The sequence below is a fragment of the Poromitra crassiceps genome, assembly GCF_964638095.1.
Source record: "Poromitra crassiceps genome assembly, chromosome: 1".
Taxonomy (NCBI): Eukaryota; Metazoa; Chordata; class Actinopteri; order Beryciformes; family Melamphaidae; genus Poromitra; species Poromitra crassiceps.
In genome coordinates, this window is record NC_139623.1 from 42,946,949 (window position 1) to 42,964,074 (window position 17,126).

Below are 17,126 nucleotides of genomic sequence, written 5' to 3' on the forward strand. Positions count from 1 at the left end.
ACTACCGATACTTTTGACAACCCTACTTCCCACCCGCAGAACACGGCCAATAGGCCTTTTTCACAGCTGCCATGTTGTGTCTAAAAGGCAGGGTAAACACAGGTGCAACCAACTCACTAATTAGGGCCCCACCACTGGAACACTTAAATGGACTGGAAGTTGGGAAACCCTAATTAATGTTTTGGTGCACCCGTGCTACGTCCTGCCTTTTAGACACAAAATGGCTGCTGTGAAAAAGGCCTATTCACCTTATTTTTTAGCGCCGCTATGGGCAGGCTCTACTTCCGGAAATGTTTATGTTTCTTCCGGTTGAAAGGCCTCGATACTGCGACCAACATTATTATAGCACACTGCCCAGCCACTTCTCCGGGAAATGCTCTACAGATATGTGCAATCTACATGTATGAGGGAATTGTGCCTTTGACGATAAAAACATGAGCTTTTGCACACTGTTAGAGCATGCACTTATGATGATTTTTGGCTATAGGGCCATCGCATAGGCGGCCATTTTCCAAGATGGCCACCCCTGGTTGTGACTTTACTGTACCAGTAGCTTTACCACGCTAAGGCGCTGGAGTGTCCCCCCCCCCCCCCCCCTGAACTGCCTGGAAAGCCAGTCACGAGTGCCCACAACAATGAAGAGACAAAACAACAGGCAATCAACACAGCGAATAACATCGTCAGCGCGTTACCGCCCGAGCACATCATGTGTGAACCATCCCCTGTATGATAATGAGGCCGTAATGCAGCGGGATAAAGTGGGAGACGGGAGCTCGTATGTCGCAAGTCCACCTGAGCGCCGTTCCATCGCCCCGCCCCCGGCGTCAGAGCTCGTTCCATCGCCCCGCCCCCGGCGTCAGAGCTCGTTCCATCGCCCCACCCCCCCTGAACGGCTCGCCGTTAAGATCGACTGAGGTCACCGGTGAGCGTGCCGTGTGCTAAGGGCCAAGCTAAAGTGCTGTGGAACTGGACTGCCAGAGCATTGATGAATAAAATACAAGTGTGTGTGTGTGTGTGTGTGTGTGTGTGTGTGTGTGTGTGTTCGTGCATGTAATTGTGTGTGTCAGCATGTGCTTGCTTGTGTGCATATTTACAGTAGTGAGTAATATGGGTGTTTACAGTAGGTATTATTATAAATATATACTGTAGTATACATAAACACCCCTATTACGCACGCTAGCAATGTGTGTGTGTGTGTCATACACACTCTCTTTTCTCACTGTCTCCCTAAAAACCATGGCATTGACATGGTGATTCCTAATCGTGGAGGTGGAAATGTCGATCAAATTTGACTCCAATGTGAATGCAGAATTGCAGATATATCGTCTACCTTGAAACACTACACCCTAGTGGCTCAAATGAAGAAATAGATATGACCTGGTTTCTGTGACTGTACTTTTTGTATTTCTGTACCAGTGGGTCCCATTCCCAGTGTAAAGCCAACATGTCGATAATATTGGTATGTGTATGAGAATCCGTCGATGCTATGCAATTACATCTTCTAATGTGTTTGCAATGAGCTGACCTGCTGGCAACTGGTGTCTAATCAATCAAGCTGTTGATTATTGATTAGGTGCACCTGTACGGGCAGGACGTAGCGCGTGGGTGGATCATGCCATTTCCCTCCAGTTCTCCTCCCCCCCCTGAGCATGGCCCCAACTGACCAGAGGAGGCGCTGGCGCAGCGGCTAGGACTCATACCTCACCGGCTTGCCACCCGCAGACACGGCCACTTGTGTCTGTAGGAACGTCTGACCAAAGCGGAAGTACCGCTGCCGGGAATTGAACCCGGGTGTCCGCGGTGGTAGGTAGGTCGCTTTTACCTCCACACTACCCAGATGGAAGAGACACCTTACATTTGCACACACACACCTTACACACACACACACCAAAGAGTCCACCCTCTCCAGCGGCTCCGACCAGGAAGAAAAACAGGCTGATCAAATATGCATGGTATGAGAGAAAGCTCACTGACTTAGCACATCAAAATGTGCTGCCTCCCCCCCCTGGAGTGTAAAACATTGATGGCGGAGGAGCCGTGCTGAACCAGTGGAGGGTGAGCAAGTTCACCGTCTAATTCTGGACCTCACCCCATGGGACCGCCGGGCTGAGAGAGGAACCAACCGGGCAGTTTTACCTCGAAAAAGCCTCTCCTATGGTTCGGCTTTGCGTGTGTGTGTGTGTGTGTGTGTGTGTGTGTGTGTGTGTGTGTGTGTGTGTGTGTGTGTGTGTGTGTGTGTATGTGTGTGTGTGTGTGTGTGTATGTGTGTGTGTGTGTGTGTGTGTGCGTGAGTGAGAGATGAGAGAGAAAGTGGGAGAGAGAGAGAGAGAGAGAGAGAGAGAGAGAGAGAGAGAGAGAGAGAGAGAGAGAGAAGGTGAGCTCTCAGATAAGCCTGGAGTGTGGCTTCCAGCAGTGTGGAGCTACCACTGCAACCACTGCACACACACACACACACACACACAGGTTTGCCGATGGTTTGCATTGCTGTACTTAAAGGGATATGCCCACATTTTGGGAGTTTCGCCTATTTTCCATATTGCCGACAGTAAATGGATAATGAGGATGCCTTGATTGTCACTGTGCGTTCCCTACAAAGGGCGGTGACCCCCCAGATTTCTGGCAGAACGGTATTCTACTTGATTTGAAAACTCTGCAGGCAAGATGGCCGCCTATACTCCCTTCTTTACCCTGGCAGAATAAACTATCATAACTTGGCCAATAAGTATGTAAGATACAAAATAAAACAAACTGTAATGTCTTTATTTGTTGTAGAATGCAGAGGACATGTAACTGTTTAGTTAAACTCGCATTCCAGGAATATTGTATTTTCTGCGCTGCTCTAAAGATAACGTAGTTGGCTCGAGCCTGTTTTGTCCTGGAACCCACTCTTTTACGCCAGAACACAATCGATTTGGGGGTGGAACACGCCAGGATTGGCCAACGCCAATGCCAGTGCCCAGAACTGTCGAATCAAATCATCGACAGTGTATCAGAGATAGAGAATGTTAGAAATATAGCCAGCCACGTTATAAACAACAAACTAACGCTGGTGATCCGTATGGAAACAGTGTTACTCGAAATGGTTAAAAGTTATATCAATTTGGTCATTCAGTGGCATTTTACTGCCATGTAACATAACTAGCTAGCCGCTAACATTAGCCATTACCCATGGATGCATTGCGCTTAAAGGGCTCGCGCCGCGTGAACTACAGTAATAATCACATGGGGGGGGAAAAAACATTTTTCACATGAGTGGGGCACGCGCAAATACCACCGTGACGTAACAATGTACCAAATCGGCCATTCATTTGAGGGCACAAAAAAAAGCAGGGTTGAACCCATAGAGGGCACTTATGCTGCTGAAATGATAGGGGTTTGTAAAATTGTAACAGATTGGTCTCAAATGTGGAGATTTTGACCAGGATCCTTCACATACCACCCCAAAAGCCATATATATTGGTTAAAAGCTGAAAAAAAGTGTTTTGGGGTTTAGTCCTGCTTCAAGTGCAAAAAAAATCTCCCAGCCCTATTACACACACACACACACACACACACACACACACACACACACACACACACACACACACACACACACACACACACACACACACACACACACACACACACACACACAGCACGTCTGCCTCGGCTGTCAGAGATAGGGAGTATGGGGATCAAAACAGCCATCAGTGCAAACAGCAAAGGCAAAGTTGAGGAGCAGCGTCTGTCTCGTCAGCAGTTCACTGCTTCCTATCTGACAGCGCTGGAAACACACACCCTCCACAACGCACTGATAACACGCACCGCCTGAAGAAAATCCATTGTTCTTAATCTAATTGTTTCAGCGTTTATCGGCCCACTTTGATAGCACTCTCTCAACACACACACACACACACACACACACACAGGCACACGCACACTTGCACGGAGCATGGCTGGGAAAACAAACAGCTCTCTGAACTGCCTTCCTCTGGGCTTTGTGTGCTCTGTCTGAAACCTCCGTCTACCTGGACAAGAGTCAACCTAGAAATGGAACAAAGGACCGCCTCCTGTGTGTGTGTGTGTGTGTGTGTGTGTGTGTGAGTATATTCTGACATTTGGAGCATTTTTTTCTGCATTTCTACATTGTATTGTCTTTGTATGTAAAGCACATTGTGTTGCCTTGTGTATGAAATGTGCTCTAGAAATAAAGTTTGACGTGACTTGACTTGACTCCTCGCTCCGCATTGTTATTTAGCATCGTCTGTCAATACGCTAGACTACGGCTGGGCGATATCGACCAAAAATCATATCTCGGTATGAATGGCGATACACCATAATATATCTCTGTATTTTCTGCAAAGTGGGCTAAATGTTCAGATCTAATTTGGGGCTTTCCCAAAATATTTACACAACGACATTTCTTTGATAAATAATCCTCGGTAATGTGGATATACTGACTAAGTTGGGTAAAGGCAAATAATAGAACAGCGAGAATAGTCTGGTTACTGTAGTTCAGAAAATGACATGACTTTACTGTAAAAGCAGGAAAAGACTACACTTATGCCACATCAGGATATAACGATATCCAGAATCAAAGACGACATCTAGTTTCATATCACGATATCGAGATAATATCGATATTTTGGCCAGCCCTACGCTAGGCACTGAGCTCCATTCCAGAGAACAGGATCACACACACACACACACACACACACACACACACACACACACACACACACACACACACACACACACACACAATGCAGGCACAATAAACTCAGCAATTTTGCTATGCCACAGTTCAGACTGTTTCTCATTGATTGGAGTGTGCAGTCAGACAGGGGCTCTGGCTGTGAGCAATAAGCACCACTTTCAACCCACCATTAACCGTGCCCTGTGAAAGTCCCAGCTTTGTCAATACACATTTAACCTGCCCAATGAATTCAGCTTCTAATTACGCTTAGTTAAATGCCACTTCCCACCATGTGAATCAGCTGCTCAATATTCTCAAGGATAGTGGCTATGTTAATTGCTGCTGACGCTAAATAAACGAGAGGAGAAAAATAACCGATAAGGGTTTGTTACATTACATTACGTCATTTGGCAGACGCTTTTATCCAAAGTGACTTACAGTAACACATTTTTGTCAGCAATAGAGCAATCAACTATGCAACACAGTCTATGACAACTACAACTTCTGAAGGAATAGTGGTAGAGTTTAGTGGAGCGGTGAGAGGTTTGGAACCTGACCATAGATTGTAGGTACAGAGGAGCTGTCTGGTGTACTGCCCTGTAGGCCAGTACCATGTGTCTTGAATTTGATGCGTGCCGAGATGGGAAGCCAGTGAAGGTCCCGGAAGAGGGGAGTGACATGAGAGAATTTGGGTTGGTTGAATACCAGACAGGCTGCAGCGTTCTGAATGAGCCGAAGCGGGCGGATGTTGGCGGCAGGTAGGCCGGCCAGGAGCACGTTGCAGTAGTCCAGGCGAGAGATGATAGGTTTTGTTGTTGTCGATCAGTTCAAAACAGCTGACGTGCAAGACAAACTCTTGGGGGAAGATGAGGTGGTCAGCAAAACTTGAGGCTTATTAACTCTAAAGTTCCTCAACGGGGGCTGGAGAGTTTCAAAAAAAAAAGTCCAAAGGCAGAAACATAGGGAACTTCTCCAAATTCACACACAAATGCTGCATCAGGTATCAATGGGTTAAAGGAGCTTGTTGAGTGCTCGGCTGTCCGCACACAATAATACAGGGTTCAAATGTCATGTGTAATTAGTCAATCCTACTCTGTCTCTGGTGGTGTTGTCAAGTACTGCGGTGGTAAATGTGAGCTCACACACCCCCACGAGACAAACGCATGTGAAGAAATGAGCAGTCCACCTCCAACCAAGTCTCTCATATCAAACCAGGACAAGGTGTCACATTTTGCATGCACTGCTATTAAACTGGTCCAGTGTGCCAGGCAAGAGGGGGTGAAGGCTGGTACCAGTTAGTGACACATGCTGTGGTGTATGATATGCTCTTAAAGCCCATGTACTGCTAAATCCATGCTTTGTTTATGGGGCTGCTCCTCTGTTGGACTGATAAGTCCCGACGTAGCCCTGAACCAATGACCTGTGTTAAGGAGCTGTAATTGTCTTTTTACAGCAGGCTCTAAATCTACCCTTCGCCTGTTCACCCCTCCGGTTGCTGTACCGCCTCTGGTTGCCTAGCAGCAGCTGTCGTCAGGGTTGTTGTTTTTTTGACTGATGGGCAACAAAGTCAGCTCCTTTTTATACAGTAACAGGCAGCGCTGTCAGTGTGTGCTGCAGAATGGTTCAGGTACAGCGCTCAACAGTCACGTGACTTTTCGTGACGTCATTTGCCCCGGGAAGTCAGTTCCGCTTTCATTTTCTCCATAGACATTTCGATAAAGCCAACTGGTGACCTACTGAATCGTGAGTGACCATAAAACATTCGGTTTAAACAAGAAACAAAAAATAACAACCCCCGATTGATTGATGTATGAAAAAGTATAGGGCATTTGCGAATGGCGCCCGCGGTGACAATCCGGGGGCGTTGACTGAGACTATCATGTGAGTGAAACAAGATTGAATAGCCAAATTCTAAGGGTAGTTGGGGTGGTAAAAGGGTTGGAGAGAGGGCAGAATGTCTTGTATCTGAGAGGCGCAGAGAAATACAAGAGCAAGTAAAGAGTTTTGAAGGGGCGTACGACTGTAGAAGTCCAAGAAATTCAAGCTTTAGAAAGTAGAGTGTGTGTGTGTGTGTGTGTGTGTGTGTGTGTGTGTGTGTGTGTGTGTGTGTGTGTGTGTGTGTGTGTGCCTGCCTGTACTAACCTGCAGCCATCTGCATGTATCCAGCCAGCGTGCAGATCCTCTTCTCACAGCCTCCACTGGGCAGGAAGATGGTGATGATGGCCAACAGGGAGCTGACTGCCAGCAGAGCGCAACCTCCTGAACACAACACCGCACTGGTCTGTAAAACACACACACACACACACACACATACACACACACATACACACATACACACGCACACAAACACACACACAGAGCAATTTTGTTATACCTTTAAGTAGGTTGCTTCAGTACCACCCTTACGGTTACATATACAGTATATTCACAGCTGGGAGCTGGCACAGTACAGCCACGTTTGCTGTCGTCCACTGCAGAGCAACTCCAGTGTCAAATATGTGCTAGAGCAGTGAAGTGTTGAAGTTTAACAATACATCAGTTTGCTGGGGACCCCCTGGAACCTCCTCAAGGACTCCTGGTGGTCGCCAAACCACTTGTTGAGAACCACTGTAGAGCATCCTTTGTACAAAACTTGTCCCCGTCAAAGCGGAGTAATACTCAATATACGGATTCATACTGGGGACAACTGTTGCCAAAAAACTCATTCTGAAGGAATGGAAGTCCCCCTCTTCACCCTCTTTCCAATTGTGGTTGACGGACATGATCTCTGTTATGGAGAGACTCAGGTTCCTGAGAACCAACTCACTTCGAACATTTCTAACTATATGGGACCCATTTTTATCCTACCTCGATGAGGTTAGGGGCGACGGGTGACTCGCCCGGCTGGTTTCCCATAGACCCCTTGCGTGAGAAGTACATCGACTGCAAGCACAGAAAAAAAAAAAAAAATATATATATATATATAGATTTATTTATATATACATTATATATATATATATATATATATATATATATTCAACTCTCTTCAAAAGCCGGCAGAAGCAATTGATATTGATGTGTAAGTCAATAGGTGTAATGCAGTGGTTGGTGGTCGCTGTAGTTGGGCATGTTGCAGGTGTAATGCAGTGGTTGGTGGTCGCTGTAGTTGGGCATGTTGCAGGTGTAATGCAGTGGTTGGTGGTCGCTGTAGTTGGGCATGTTGCAGGTGTAATGCAGTGGTTGGTGGTCGCTGTAGTTGGGCATCTTGCTGGGCTCACAGTCAATCCTCCTAACTGGATAATGGCTTTCTCAGTTGGAAACAGCAGCCCATAGCCAAACAACAGGGCACTGTCCCCATTCATTACATATTTGCTTAATCACACGCGCACATGCACACAGACACAGACACACACACACACACACACACACACACACACACACACACACACACTGAGAGCAGGGGGAGGAAAACAGGAGCTAGGAGCACAACACAGACAGGAGACCAGAAACACACACTGGGTTTAATCACACCTGTTGTGATGTTCAGATGTTTGTACAGAATGATACAATTCATGCAGTCCAATCCCATGACCATAACCTGTTTTTTCTCCCAAACAGTCTACATATTCAACTCTAGTGTTTTGACCGAGGGGGGCGTTCCGGCTTGTAGAGGTGAAGCCAATATGTGCCAAAAACTGCAGTTCCTCAAATGGCCACTTGAGGCAGCCTTCAAAAGGGAGTCATTCCCCATTCATCTCTATGTTAAAATGTGCAACTTTACAGCAGGAGCCTGGTAAAAAAAAGAAAGAAAAAAAAAGGTCTCTATAGCTAATTTCACCATTCATGACAACTGTATAGAGGGTTACATTTTTATATAAATCATCCGTTAAGAGTAAAATAGACGATAAAAAAAGACTTTTGGACGTGATTGACAAGTTGCCTGTCCAGTGGTCACGCATCTCACCGATCACGGACCAATAGAAGGCGGCTCTGTGAAAAAGCCGGTTCACCGGCAGCTAGGAGGTAGCATGTGGGTGGATCACGCTATTCCCCCCAGTTACCCTCCCCCACGAACAGGCGCCCCGACCGACCAGAGGAGGCACTAGTGCAGCGACCAGGAAACATACTGTTAATCCGGCTTCCCACCCGCAGACACGGCCAACTGTGCCCATATGGACGTCCAACCAAGCCGGAAGTAACACGGGGGCTCGAACCTGCAACCCTTGCGTTGGTGGTAGGCAGGGAATCTACTGCTGCAGTACCCGGACGCCCAGTCTATGGTTTTGACTTGCTATTCACTCTGCCCTTCACTCTGATCATCAGTGTGCCATATTGTCCCATGGCTCCACTCCTACAAAGAGACTCACAGGAATGTGTGCATTCCTGAGTGAGTGGCAGGTAAGTATGACTGCGTTAGCCTGAGGGAGGCAGTCCATGTGTGTGGTGTGCATGTGTGTGTGTGTGTGTGTGTGTGTGTGTGTGTGTGTGTGTGTGTGTGTGTGTGTGTGTGTGTGTGGTGGATTTCCAGGTGAATATTCCCACAGCCTGTCTGTCTTCACGGTGCTGTTTGATCTGTATGCCTCGCTCATCGTTAGCCCTTCACATCGACTCACATGCTTTGATAAAGCTGCCACACATCCCCCTTGACACACTTAAACCTGTCTGTCCTGGGCAGGCACGACACACACACAAACACACAGACACACACATGCACACACCCACACACACACACACACATGCACACCACACACACACACACACACACACACACACACACACACAAAACAGTACGAGTCATATAAATGATTAGCATGCGGGCGGTGGCCTTCAGAGAGAAATGTCTAACACGCAGGTGGGAATGACAGGCCTAATACAAGTGTCATTATGCATGTCCCCGATGTGACTGACGTGACTGGAGGGAGGATGAAAGCCCGGCGGTTTCCTCGCCTGACAGAAGATTTAATGAGCTTGTTCTGGGCGTTTGGCAGAACGCGAGAGGGGAGTAGGGAGGACATATTGAAGTGCGGTGATGACCGTGCCACTGATGACGACGACTCTTTTGACCTGCATTTACCCAGGTCTGCTGAGCACGTGCGCTCTTCTCCATATGTACATTTACGCACACACTCAGTGGTGTATAAAGTACTCAAAAGCCATACTTGTTGAGTAAAAGTAGATATCTTCCCAGAAAAATACTTTGGTAAAAGTCAAAGTCAGTCATTAGAATATTACTTGAATAAAAGTCTTAAAGTAGCTGATATTTTCAAAAGTAATGTTCTGATATTAAAGCAGCTACGAGCAAGATTTTCGATTGTTATTAAACAGTATAATTACAATATTGATGCATCCCATCTTACCTATAATAGTAGCTGAGACCAAAGCCGTGTGATTATAGAGTCTGTGTCTGTCTAACCTCGTGTCACCAGGGGGCTCTCTCTCTCTATCTGTCTTCCGGCGGCCCGGATAAACCCGGAAGTGAAACGAAACGGTTCACGGCAGCTGCCTGCCTTCCGCCGTTTCGCTCTGCCTAGCTTGCTACTCTCGCGAACATCTCTCGTTATATTCTATCAGGTTTTTTGGAAGTTATTTTGTGGTTATTGCCGAAGTGGCTGCTGCAAACCATTTCATTTCACTTCCTGATCTGCCCTGGCCACAGACAGACTAACACTGGCCGATTCACTCGGGGTTCAAGCGAGACTACTCTGCGTTGGTCTCGTCTACTATTAGAGGTAAGATGTGATGCATCGATATTACATTTATCGAAAATCTTGCTCGTAGTTGCTTTAACTGTACTTAAGTATTGAAAGTAAAAGTACAAGTAAATGCTGTTAAAAAAGCAAGCAAAAGACATGCCTGGGCTTGAGTGGAAGTCTTCTTCTTCTTGAGTTTTATAGCGGTTGGCAATGGAGTGTGGATCGTGATTAACGTAACTTGCAAACTAGGAGCACTGATTTGCCAAACCTGCAGGCTACCCAATTTCTTCAGATTGTACTTTGTAACTAAGATGCTTGGGGGAATGTAGTGGAGTAAAAGTATCCAATTTATTTGGGAAATGTAGTGGAGTAAATAAATACTCAAGTAAAGTACAGTATACAGGGGAAAAAATACTTAAGTACTGTACTTAAGTAGTAATACTTTGTTACATTACACCACTGCACACACTCACACCTCGGACATAGAGCAGCTAGCTGCATGGGAATAGCCGGGGTTAAGTGCCTTGCACAAAGGCACCTTGACTAGTTATTAAACAAGAGCGTGTGCAGAAGAGGCTCCTTCAAGGGACATTGACTCTTCATTTTAATGTGAACCGTTTATTGGGCGAATTTATCGGTTTAATTTGATTTTGTTCATGATTCAAATGTCGCCATAATTCAGCACAAATGATCATTGCCGTTTCAGTGCCTGGTCACATGTGTTTCCTTTATGATTAGTCACGAGCTAATTAATGCAAGCATTGACTTGACCGGTCCACCTCAGTCTGCTTAGTCAACAGATAAAATAACTTATACACAACACAAGTGAGCTCCTAGCTGGACGTTATCGATCAAAATGTTTGTTTCATCTTATACTTTTGCAAAAATAAATGTGTTTTTCTGAAAATTCTTTATCCCAGTGTTTTTTAAAGTCAAGGTATGGCTTTGTCACAAAAATGCTACTCATTTATTTTCCCCACCTAGACTAGTCTGACTACAAGCCTGCTTCTCTAAACTTTCCCAACCTCGAAGACGAAGATCTAAACAGAGATGGAAGAGAAGAATTAGGAAGATAGTGGATGGTAATGATAATGATGATGATGAAGCATCATTAGAACTTTGAGGATGAAGATTAAAAAAAACACGCCCCTTTCCACTGTGGTCCTCAGCTGTGGCACTGGGCCAGAAACATTTGGGTGTCACTGAATTGTTTTTGGAGCATAAATTAAAGGAACAATCCACCATAAAATAGTTTAAAATCAGATATTGGTGATGTAGCCTATCTTCCATTTCTGGGCCCATTTCATTGTTTGGTGGTGTTTTTTTCAATCCCACAGGTGTTAGATGGTGTCATCATTCCTACTACGATGTCGACAGTGATGAATGTTATGACATCACGGATGAGGTCATAACGCCATGTGATGTCACGTTCGGGTCCTATAAGAATTGGCTCTGCTTACCCTCGGCAGTTTGTTCATAGTTTCTCCTAACTGCAACAGTTCCCAGCTTCGAACCCTGCAGTTCCACCTACAGCAATTCCAGTTATCGACCGCTTCAAGCCCCTAGTTACCTTGGCCCTCTAGTGTCTGCACGTAGACCCACCTGACCCCAGCTTAACAACAGGTAATTGTCTCTAGAGGCAGTGATTCCCAAACTGTGGGCCGCGGCCCACTAGTGGCCTGTGGAGGTACTGCAGGTGGGCTGCGAGTGGTCTGTAAACGCGGGCAATCAAATGGCTGTAGTAGGGTCATTTTTAAAGCTATAGTGGAGATCCTGTTATCAGAAGAATCTATAAGACCTAAGGCATCCATTATTAGTACCAAACATAATATGCTAGCTTGTCGGCAAGGGGGGTAAATAATGCTCCAAACGTAGGTTAAATTTGGGCGAGGGAAAACTTTCAAAGGGGTCCCTTGACCTCTCAGCTCAATTTCTGAATGAAAATTGGTTCACTGGGTACCCACGAGTCTACCCTTTACAGATAAGGTAGCATTTTTCACAGCCTAGCATTAATAGCTTGTGGATTGATTTCTTCTCATCATATTTTGTCTCAACAAATGTGTTATGCATGCAAATACTTCTGATGAGTACATTACATTACATATTACATTATGTCATTTGGCAGATGCTTTTATCCAAAGCCACTTACAATAACACATTTTTGTCAGCAATAGAGCAATCAACTATGTAACACAATCTATGATAACTACAACTTCTGAAGGAACAGTGGTACAAGTTACGGTTAGTTTTTTTCTTTTTTCTTTTAAGAGAGAGAAAGAAGTTAGATCAAGAAGGGCCCAGATGGAGGTGGTGGAGGAGCGGAGGGAACGGTGAGAGATTTGGAGCCTGACCATAGATTGTAAGTACCGAGGGGCTGTCTGGTGTACTGCCCTGTAGGCCAGAACCAGTGTTTTGAATTGAATGCGTGCCGAGATGGGAAGCCAGTGAAGGTCCCGGAAGAGGGGAGTGACATGAGAGAATTTGGGTTGGTTGAATACCAGAGGGGCTGCAGCGTTCTGAATGAGCTGAAGCGGTCGGATGGCTACAGCAGGTAGCCCAGCCAGAAGGGGGGAGGAACTGTTGGTTTTTGGGTATTTTGCCAAAATGCTTTTGTATGCATATCCCTTATGCCCAAGTTCACATGCTCTTTTAATGAAATAAAAGATATAATATTAAAAACATATAGGGAAATACATAATCTTAAGGTCCTTACACATCGGGATCGTTTTTTTCATGCGATTAATTCGCACGTCAATAATATTTTCCGAACCTATATCAGTCAATGCAACCGTGCATACCAACGGCGAAGTTTCGCTGAGCGTTATTGCGGCGTTAATTCTTTCGGACCACGGTCGATTTTTCTGAAATTTGCTTCCGGCGGGTACACATCTGTGGCTGTGATTGACAGGCGGGTCAATATTCGCTGGATTTTTAAATTAGGGCAGATTAATTTCCTTAATTGCCCTAAAGCTTCATTCACACAGACAACCTACGCCTTGCCTTGCCTCAACCCACGCCTACGCCGAGCTGGGCGTGAACCTGTTACACGCTTTTGCGATCACACCGCACGCCTTTTGCACGCCGAACCTGGAGCCGAGTCACAAGCGCCTCTCCTCTCTCCCGACTGTATTTTTTCACGTGTTGTCCAGAATTGTCATGGGTAGCCTCTAGGTAAAATAAATCGGATATATTTAATGTTCTATTGATGCTGGATATGTATAACCAGGTCTGACTATAGTCGGACATTTTAGAGAGGTGATCTTGCAAGAATAGGCTATGTGCTGGCAGCCTGGCACAACAACATTGTCCATCTTGCTTCTTCGGTCGCTATTCTCTCTCATGAAGATTTGTTTGCCGACGGGGAGAAAGCCCCACGTGATAGCCACCCGTCAATCTCTCTGTCTCTCTGCTCAACATGTTGTAGTAACTCCATTTTATTTTGAAATTCAGTTGACTTTGCAATTTCCGACGGATATTGTGCGTTTTTCTTTCATGGCTTGACAGAAGAAGCCTGCCTGCACGCGCCTTGTCGGCTTCAAAATAGAACTCACGCCTATTCGATAAAATCGGCAAGGCACAGGCAAGGCGTGGGTACACGCAGGGTTCACGCTCAGGCGGCCGGTGTACACAGCCTCGTTGACTAAAACGGACGCCTATTAAAAAGCGTGGGTAAAGGCAAGGCATAGGCAAGGCTTGGGTCGTCGGTGTGAGACCAGCCTAAGGCTGATTGCCATAAGGCTGAGGCTATAATTCAGTGATGCCATCAGTGATGTCATCAGTCTGAGGCTATAAAGATGAGAGTATTCACCTTATTCACCACGCCCACTTTTTCTCTCTTCCGCATTCAACGCAAACGTATTTGTTCTTCCGGTTCAGCGCTAGTTGCCTTCTGTGGCTAATATTAGCCGCTAGTTAGTTATGATATGGCAGTAAAATGCCACTGAATGACCAAATTGATATAACTTTTAACCATTTCGAGTAACACTGTTTCCATACGGATCACCAGCGTTAGTTTGTTGTTTATAACGTGGCTATATTCATAACGTTTCTATCTCGGATGCGTTATTTCGAATCGCACATAGGTTACGCCTGGCGCAACCTATGTGGGTTTCAGGACGAAACAGCCTCGACTCCCCTAACGTCATCTTTAGAGCACAATATTCCTGGAATGCAAGTTTAACTAAACAGTTACATGTCCTCTGCATTCTACATAAAATTAAGATATTACGGGTTGTTTTATTTTGTATGTTACATACGTATTCGCCAAGATATGTTAGTTTATGGGGGAGTAATTTTGCCACTTTAGGAGGGGAGTGTGCGTGGCCATTTTGCCTGCGGGGTTTTTGGCAAGTCAAAACGGAAATACTATTACGAAATGACGTAATGTGGAAGCGTCCATGTGTGGGCAAAGAATAAGGTGAATTATAGCTGCTGCGCAGCAATGGGTCGTGGCCGGGCAAGTCTCAAGGCTTTGATGATAGACCATACGGTTCAGAAGTTATGGACCAGAATGTAAAGAGGGCTGTTATAGCTCCACCATCTGCTCAATTTGTGTAATTCTTTCGTGTAGAATAAAAGGCCCCTCTGTGCACCTCCCTACCAAGTTTCGTAGCTGTAGCTGTTATGGTTTCTGAATTACAGCTAATTTACTGCAAGATTTTTCGAAACCCCATGCAAGTCAATGGGGAAAAAAAATATTATGACATCACAATTGCTCGAGTGACATCAGTGATGGCATCACAATTGCTTGACTGACTGATGACATCACAAATACAACCTAATTGCCAAATGTAACAAGATTTTTCGAAACCCCATGCAAGTCAATGGGGGAAAAAAATATTATGACATCACAATTGCTCGAGTGACATTAGTGATGGCATCACAATTGCTTGACTGACTGATGACATCACAAATACAACCTAATTGCCAAAGGTAATTAAGGTAATTAGGCTATACACGGGGCCAGAATTCAACGTTTTGATGCACTGTGGGCTCAATTTTTGACCGATCGAAAATCTGGTTTGATACTTTTGTGTAGAACAGTCTAACGATGCAGATACTGAAGTTTGGTGTCGTTTGAAGAAAAAATGTGGGAGGAGTAGGGTTTAATCGTTTTTGCAGTTTTTGCAGTTTTGCGGTCTTTAAACTTCATAATTGGCCATAGGTTGCATTGTACAAAAGTTTCCCCTCATTTAGGCGCACATTTCGGTGAAAGTTGCAAAGCCGTAGCACGTATGCCTGATTTTTAATGAATTTTTTAAGTTTTAAACTTTAGACGGTCGCTGTCGTGCCACCGTTAGGACTATTGGCCCCAAATTTGTGTCAAAGACGTTTGGCATGGGACTGGACCTTTGTGCAAAGTTTGGTTAGTTTTCATCCATGGGAAGTCGAACTTCCCGGGAGGATGAAGAATAATGGCAAATACAAGAAGTGGCCTGGCCGCTTCGCTGGCCCGGCCACTAATTATAGCTGCTGCGTAGCAATGGGTCGTGGCCGGGCAAGTCTCAAGGCTTTGAGCTAGAGGTCTTCGGGTATGCCCGTGCCCGACCCCCCGAATACCCGAGGTTCCGACCCGGACCCGGCTGGGTCTGGGTCCATTCAAAAGAAGTGCCAAACCGCTTGACCAAACCCTTAGAAAAGTCATAGCACACCTGTCCTCAATAAGCCGCATGTTTTGAGTTCGGGCATGTCTATGTGGCGCAGAAATTGTGGGAGTTATTACGCGCCAAAAAAGTGGCTGCTGCGCAGCAATGGGTCGTGGTTGGGCAAGTCTCAAGGCTTTGAGCTATTATGACATTACAATTGCTCGAGTGACATCAGTGATGGCATCACAATTGCTTGACTGACTGATGACATCACAAATACAACCTAATTGCCATAGGTAATTAAGGTAATTAGGCTATACACGGGGCCAGAATTCAACGTTTTGATGCACTGTGGGCTCAATTTTTGACCAATCGAAAATCTGTTTTGATACTTTTGTGTAGGACAGTCTAACAATGCAGATGCTGAAGTTTGGTGTCGTTTGAAGAAAGAATGTGGGAGGAGTAGGGTTTAATTTGTTCATAATTGGCCATAGGTTGCATTGTACAAAAGTTTCCCCTCATTTAGGCGCACATTTCGGTGAAAGTTGCAAAGCCGTAGCACGTATGCCTGATTTTTTATGAAATTTTTAAGTTTTAAACTTTAGACGGTCGCTGTAGTGCCACCGTTAGGACTATTGGCCCCAAATTTGTGTCAAAGACGTTTGGCATGGGACTGGACCTTTGTGCAAAGTTTGGTTAGTTTTCATCCATGGGAAGTCGAACTTCCCGGGAGGAAGAAAAATAATAAAGGCAAATACAATAAGTGGCCCTGCCGCTTCGCTGGCCCGGCCACTAATAAGTAGGTAGAATCAGGGAGAGCGGTGGTTTCCGCCCCTGGACTGTGCAGGTGACCTGACGGAGCCAGATTTTTTAATTAGGTGATTGCCCTAATTGTCATCAGTGATGTCATGCGTGATGATGTCATCAGTGATGTCATAGAGCAGGTGAGGCCACGAAGCGCAGTGGTCATCATTGATGTCATAAGAGCAAGTGAGGCCACAGAGACTGAGTGTCACAGACATTGTAACATCATCAGTGATGTCATAAATCACAGATAATGTCACTTATGCATAGACATTGCAGCATGTTTGATGACATCACTGATGATGATGTCACAATGTCTATGACATCATCAGTTCTGAGACAGGCCTACATAAAGCTCTATGTCTATGACATCATCATTGCTCAATCCCC

The 17,126-nt window shown here is 45.5% G+C and overlaps 1 protein-coding gene across 1 annotated transcript in view; it reads right to left on the reverse strand.

The window, feature by feature from the left end:
- Positions 1–17,126, reverse strand: part of lhfpl7 (LHFPL tetraspan subfamily member 7) — a gene marked incomplete at both ends in the record, with an annotated part of 238,937 nt that overhangs the window by 155,291 nt on the left and 66,520 nt on the right. Inside the window, one exon of the mRNA XM_083639573.1 lies at positions 6,818–6,956. Coding sequence (XP_083495699.1) covers positions 6,818–6,956 — 139 coding nt within the window. The remainder of the gene's footprint in view (positions 1–6,817; positions 6,957–17,126) is intronic.